The sequence below is a fragment of the Lepus europaeus genome, chromosome 20 (genome assembly GCF_033115175.1).
Source record: "Lepus europaeus isolate LE1 chromosome 20, mLepTim1.pri, whole genome shotgun sequence".
NCBI lineage: Eukaryota > Metazoa > Chordata > Mammalia > Lagomorpha > Leporidae > Lepus > Lepus europaeus.
Genome location: NC_084846.1, coordinates 28,924,172 through 28,930,967, shown reverse-complemented (window position 1 = coordinate 28,930,967; position 6,796 = coordinate 28,924,172). Strand labels below are relative to the sequence as shown.

The following is a 6,796-nucleotide window of genomic DNA, read 5'->3' as shown; positions in this document are numbered from 1 at the left end:
AAAATCTGCATTTCTGCTATGACCTCAACCGCACTGGCTACCTGGGACGTGACCTTTACCTAGTTTCCAAGGACAAGACTTCCTAGACGCCGCCTGCACACCCTCCCGTTGCTCCGCGTCTTGGAGGGTGTCCCCGCCCCAAGGGCATGCCTCCCCGGGTCTCGGGCGTCCACCGGGCAGAGCTGGGACAAAGGTGAGGGCAGAGCAAGGGCCCCAGCCCGCAGGGTCAAGGTAAAGGTCGCCAGCTGACTGGGGGACAATCAGGTCACTTCTCGGGGCGTCCAGGTTAGGGCGTGAATCGACCGTGCTTTGACTTAAGCTCTTTACACCCTGCGCCCAAGAACTGTTACCTCAGGAAAACAACGCCCAGGATCCGGGCGGAGACTCCGCTGCGCGGGCGCCCGGAGGCGGCAGGGTGACGTCATCGCCCCCCGCCCCACCTCGACGCCCTGTGTCGCAAGGCCTGCCGTAAGGGCCCGGCAAACCAGGCCTCCAGAGGAAGGGCACCCGCGAGGGACACCCTACCCTGCTAGCCGGCATGCGCGCTGGCGCAGGCGCCTGACGCCGGGACCAATGAGGAGTCGCTACGTCACTGCGTATGGGCCGCCTCGGCCGCACGTCGGGCCGCGCGGGGGCGGAGCGAGTGCGGTTGCACCAACGCCGGTACTTAGGCGCGGGCCGGCGTGTCCTTGGGCTTAGAGAGCGGGACGTCCAGCTTCCCGGTGCAGTCCTTTGGGGCGCGAGCGACTAACGGGCGGTGAGCGCGGGAGTGCGGAAGCCGCCATAGGTGGCGGGCAGAGCTGTGGGATGGGCGCACATGCGTGGGGAGCGCGCGGTGGAGCGCGGGCCGGCGCCAGGCACTTCCGAGTGGGGTTCACGCGGGCCGGGCCGGGCTGGGCCGGGCTGGGCCGGGCGGGAGAAGCGGGGATTGCCTGGCCAGCTGGCGCCCGGGAGCTCACGGCACGGGCTGGGGCAGCGTCCTGAGTAGGCAGAGGGGCAGACTCGCTCGCGGACTGGCAGGGACGCGGGCCTCCCCGCCGTGGGTGGTGAGGGACCAATAGGCAGGATTTCACCCGCGAGGGCCGGAGCGCGGCCTTTCACGTCCACCTGCAGAGAGCAGAGCCTGCTTGCTGCTCGGGTCAGGGAGGGGTCCTCTCCCGGTAACCGCGCGGGAGCTCCACCAAGGGGGGGCTTCGTGAGTCCCCGTGAACCTGAAACCGACCTGCATGGTCGCCCGTGGGCGTCTTCGAAGTGGAGAGAGCGGATGTGCCCCGCGCGGCCCGCCCGAGTCCTCCCAGCCACCGCCGGCGCCTTGGTGCTGGTGTAATTTAAGCTGCACGGGTGACCTCCAGGGCCCGAGGGGACCAGGGCCTCGTTTTGTACACAGCGTGCTTCACCTGATCCTCAAGAGAGGTGGCTTTCGGTTGTAGTGTGCGTAAATGATCAGGGCTTGTAAAAATTCGGGATTTGGGGTGTAAGGTAATCCCAGGTCAGGTTTATGACTTCGTGACCTTGACTTATGCTGTTGACACTGGGTCATGAAGTAGGTCTCCACTTTGCACGGGCTTCCAACACGTGTACACACAAGATTTTCAGGAGGTTCCTTTAAGTAGTGTTTCAGTATTAGAGTATTGGGAGTCTGCGGAGTGAAACAAAATTTGTCCAGACGCGAATCCTGTAGAATAGCAGTGATGTAGTAGCTCTGTGACTGCAGTGGTCATTGGTTCCCAGTGTATTTGTTTCTTAAGGGAAAAAAATTACTAAGCTGGATCTTTCGTTTTTAGAGTTAAAAATGGGTGATGTTGAGAAAGGCAAGAAGATTTTTGTTCAGAAATGTGCCCAGTGCCACACTGTGGAAAAGGGAGGCAAGCACAAGACTGGACCGAATCTCCATGGTCTGTTCGGGCGGAAGACAGGTCAGGCCGTTGGATTCTCCTACACAGACGCCAACAAGAACAAAGGTAAGAGGAGGGCGGTTGCTCAGTAGTGCAGCACCAATTGATTGAATGTGCCCTGTAGCCAGCTCTTCTGTTGAGGGTGTGAAATACTTAACCAGTGCATCTCTTCCTTAGGCATCACCTGGGGAGAGGACACTCTGATGGAGTATTTGGAGAATCCCAAGAAATACATCCCTGGAACCAAAATGATCTTCGCTGGCATTAAGAAGAAAAATGAAAGGGCAGACTTGATAGCTTATCTCAAAAAAGCTACAAATGAGTAATAGTTGGCCACTGCCTTATTTATTACAAAACAGCAATGTCCCGTGACTTTTTTTATGTGCACCATAATTTAATTCTCATACACCAGAATTCGGATCATGAATGGCTGACAGAATGTTTTTGTCCGACAGTCTAATATTGCCTTGTGTGGTTACATAGGAAATTTTGGTAGTAATTCCAGTTCAGTAAATGCCCTCACTGTTTTCCCCTTCTAAGGATATGATTGGACTTAACAAAACTTGTCAATGCCATCCCAAAACCTGTTGGGAGATTGGATTTAGATTTTAATGCTGGGGAAATTGCCTCACTGTCTCAGAACTGAACAAGATTCACTTGTTCTTTACCTGCTAAAGGCAAGAGCTGAAGACAGCTGGGAATGCCTACTTCGTATTTCTGGTCTTAGCTGTGGCAATCTCATTGTAATTTCCTGTATCTAAACTTCTGCCTTTTACTTACTGAAAGGCATTTTAGTGTGGTTTATGCATATCAAATAAAGAATATTTAACACTTCTCACATTTTATAGATGATCTGTAAGGTCAGGTGCTTTGAACATCAGCATGACCAGGTGGAGTAACAAGTTAAACTTCCTGTTGAATTCTTTACTACCTTAGACTAAGTTAAAATTCAGGATTGTCTATATAAGCAGCTATTTGGAAACACATGAAACTGAGGAGCTACTGTGTATTTGTGTTTAGTAATGGTGCTTTTGCCAACTCAATGGAAGGACTAAGAGGAGATATACCATCAGCACAAAACCTCTAAATTATGTGATCACAAGACTTAAGAGAATTAAAAACAGAATTATAGGTCATGGTTTTTTGACTGTGTCTGCTTTAATGATTCATGCCAAAATTTTAATGGTTAAAGAGTGTAATCGCCCTGAATATTGATATGTCAGTGTTCTTAGCTGTAGAATTAGATTGTGTTGACTTGGTCACGTAGGGCAGCCTGAACTACAGCACTTCATTAATTCAACCCTAGAATTTCTTTGACCAGAATGAAAACTGTGCTGCACTTGGCATATGTTTTTGTCTGATTTGGACAAAGACTGACATACAGGTGCAAAAAATAAATCCTCTTTTGCAACCCAGAACTCATTGATCAGTGTGAGTTTTGATACATACAAGCAGGAACAGATGCCTAACATGGTTAAATGTGATGGGTGGAGTATTTATAGCTATAAGGGTTGGTATTAGGATTAAAGATCTTAATGTTCCTATTTTCCTGCTGAGGTGGTAAGTCAAGCTGGCTTTTTTTTTTAATATCAGCTTTTATTTATTTATTTTTTATTTTTTGACAGGCAGAGTGGACAGTGAGAGACAGAGAGAAAGGTCTTCCTTTTGCCGTTGGTTCACCCTCCAGTGGCCGCCGCGGTAGGTGCACTGCGGCCAGCGCACAGCGCTGATCCGATGGCAGGAGCCAGGTGCTTCTCCTGGTCTCCCATGGGGTGCAGGGCCCAAGCACTTGGGCCATCCTCCACTGCCCTCCCTGGCCACAGCAGAGAGCTGGCCTGGAAGAGGGGCAACCGGGACAGGATCAGTGCCCCGAATGGGACTAGAACCCGGTGTGCTGGCGCCGCAAGGCGGAGGATTAGCCTAGTGAGCCGCGGCGCCGGCAAGGCTTTTATCTTGAACAAGTCTGAACAAGTCTGGAGTGGAAGGTGTATCTTAATGTATTGGAATATCCCAGATAAGTTTTATTTTTGAGTGATGGCTTAGGCAGAGTGGACAGTGAGAGAGAGAGAGAGACAAGGAGAAAGGTCTTCCTTTTGCCGTTGTTTCAGCCTTCAATGGCCACCGCGGCCAGTGTGCTGTGGCCAGCACACCACAATGATCCGAAGGCAGGAGCCAGGTGCTTCTCCTGGTCTCCCATGGGGTGCAGGGCCCAAGCACTTGGGCCATCCTCCACTGTACTCCCGGGCCACAGCAGAGAGCTGGTCTGGAAGAGGGACAACCGGGACAGAATCCAGCGCCCCGACTGGGACTGGAACCTGGTGTGCCGGCGCCACAAGGTGGAGGATTAGCCTAGTGAGCCGCGGCGCCGGTGAAACACAGTTTGTTCAAAAGGGCTGAAGATTTAAAAGAGCTAACCAGATGACTTTGGACAGTGGAAATTTATTATTAACCTTAAAAAAAAATGAAAACTGCAGCATTTTTGCCAAATGTGAGTAGAATGTTGCTGCTCAGTATTGTGGTGTGTATCAGTGTGTGATGAAATAGTGAGTCATTGTGGACAGTCTGCCATACCCATTTAGAGTCTCTGAAGTTGTATGGAGATGGTGGCCCTGAACTAAGCTGTAACGTGTATAAAGGGACATTTTAGTGGAGGTAAGAGCCATGTTATTGTGGGTCAGTGAGGACACTGGGAGAGGGGCCACATCAGCGGTTTCAAAAGTGATGGCAGTGATTCAATCAATAGACCTTGAAAGCCTGGCAAAGTACTTAGTGACATGTGAATCGTTCATAGAAGAAACGTGAATAACAAGGAAATCAGTGTGGAAGCACATGCTGAAAGTTAAATAGCCACTTAGGGTACCCTCATCCCACATCAATTCATGTCCCTGGGTTTCACTTTAGATTCCAGCTTCCTCCCCCTGTGCATCCTGGGAAACAGGGTGGTGGCCCAGATACTTAGGTCCTTGCCACCCATATGGGAGACCTGGATTAGTTTCCAAGTTCCTGGCACAGCTTCAGCTGTGGCAAGCATTTGGAAGTGATCCAGCAGATGAACAATATCTCTTTCTCCCTGCCTTCCAAATGGAAAGCAGAAATATTTGAAAAAGTGTTCCCAAAATCTTCAGAGATTGAGCTTTAACAGGACTTCATGACTGTACTTAGTGGTGCCCAGAGACGGGGTAGTGCTGAGCCTATGAGGGAGAAGTAGGGAAGACCTGTAGGTCAGTTCCATTTTGCACCCTGGGAATGATACAGAAAATGAACTTCATTTAATCCAGACGTGATCAAGTTGTGGCACCTGAGCCATCAAACAGAATTGCTGGTTAATTCACATGAAAGCAACTTGGGCTTGGTTTTTTTACGTTTCCGTATTTCTGTTCCTCCTACAGCAGCCAAGGCCTGTATGGGCATTGATGGGAGCCTGCAGTGTTGTGGGTCAGTTAGACCTTAAGCAAGTACCTCTGACTCTATAGTATAAGGTAACCTGTAATGCAAAGCAAAGGCAGAGGTGTTCTTCAGTTTGCAGTATATGCTCTTAAAGGAAAAGGGGATGGAAAGGCTAGCACTGTGACCCACGTCTTTGTTCCTAGTGCCTCATTGTAGGTGGCTAGGTTAGTGATAGCCAAAGTGAGGACAATATGTACTTCAGGAGGACTTCTTCCAACTGATGTCCACATTCTGTTTTGTCTAGAGCAGCACTCTCCAATACGTCCTTCTGTGATGATAGAACTCCTCTTACAGACCAAGTGTGCCCTTGAAATATGCCCATATGAATATAGAGCTGAATTTTTAATTTTGTTAAATGATTAATGTGAATTTACATAACCACAAATGGCAAGGAGCTGTTGGATCACGTGAGTGGAGTCATGGGTCTAAGAACAGCATTGCTCCTGGGCTCACTTTCTCGACCTAGCCCCTCAGAACTCCGATTCTCATTCCTTTTTCTAAGCCTAATTGCTCACCGCTAGAATTTCACTGTATGTTTGATCCCATTTACAAGTGGGCAATTTACAGATAGGTGGTACTCAGATATAGCTAGGGATGTGACTTTGCTGTTGGTCCCCCTATGTATCACTAACATAAAATATAGCCCTCTGTACATAGAAACACAGGAGAGGATCAAAGGGTGGCAACTGATTTGAAGGTTATAGTTTGTTAGAAATGTCCTGGCAAAGATGACAGAGTATGGACTGATTGAGTTGCTACAGCTGTGTTAGGAGCCCCATTTTAATCACTTTTTCAAAAAGCCCCTAGACATTGTTTACAGTCCAGCTGTGCCAGTTTATAGATAGGAGATGAAGTTCACCAGAGCTGGGTTTAAGACATTTATTTGAAAAGCAGAGTGTCACACAAAGAATACTGGGCCTAGGATTAGAAAATGTCCAGTGTGTGTCGGTGTGTGACAACCTGTGGGCCCAATCCCACCAGACACCTGCTTTTGCAAGTAAAACACAGTCACATTCATTCTTGTATGTATTGTGTAGAGCTGCTTTTGAGCTACAACATTAGGAGCTTAATAGTTCCCATAGAGAATCTGGCCCACAGAGCCTAAGATGTTTACTCTCTGATACTTTACCAGAAAGTTTCTCATCCCCTGGCTTGGAGCATTACATTGTCAATCTAACACAACCGCATTTTTTGCCATTTGGACAATAGGAATGATACCTACCTCAGAGGAATCATTGCATTATGTGGGAAAGCTGTTATTAGTGGTAAGCTCTGAAAAATGTGATTTGTCTGATTTTGTATCTACATCAAACTCCTTGAGAGTCATGTAGTGAAGAATTTCTGCTTCCAAGGTTACAGAAACCTCACTGTCAAGTCTGGTATTCTTGCCTCCCTGTTGTCCCTGATACCCTAGACTGCTCTTACCATCTCACCCCCCTTGCGTTTCACATTAA

The 6,796-nt window shown here is 49.0% G+C and overlaps 1 protein-coding gene and 1 non-coding gene across 2 annotated transcripts; both read left to right on the top strand.

The window, feature by feature from the left end:
• Positions 1–630: 630 nt before the first annotated feature.
• LOC133749499 (cytochrome c) lies at positions 631–2,733 on the top strand. Its single transcript, XM_062178671.1, has 3 exons — positions 631–757; positions 1,785–1,961; positions 2,073–2,733. Exons 2-3 carry the CDS (start codon positions 1,793–1,795, stop codon positions 2,219–2,221), a joined length of 318 nt encoding a protein of 105 aa, XP_062034655.1. The 5' UTR covers positions 631–757; positions 1,785–1,792; the 3' UTR covers positions 2,222–2,733.
• Positions 2,734–3,230: 497 nt separating this feature from the next.
• Positions 3,231–3,357, top strand: LOC133750173 (small nucleolar RNA SNORA40). Its single transcript, XR_009864675.1, has one exon. It is a non-coding gene; the product is annotated as a small nucleolar RNA SNORA40 (small nucleolar RNA).
• The last annotated feature ends 3,439 nt before the right edge of the window (positions 3,358–6,796 follow it).

Bases quoted from the DNA above. Each gene is read 5' to 3' on its own strand.
- LOC133749499 (XM_062178671.1), top strand. From the start codon at position 1,793: ATGGGTGATGTTGAGAAAGGCAAGAAGATTTTTGTTCAGAAATGTGCC. The intron at 1,962-2,072 runs GTAAGAGGAGGG...TCTCTTCCTTAG, and splicing joins AGACGCCAACAAGAACAAAG to GCATCACCTGGGGAGAGGAC.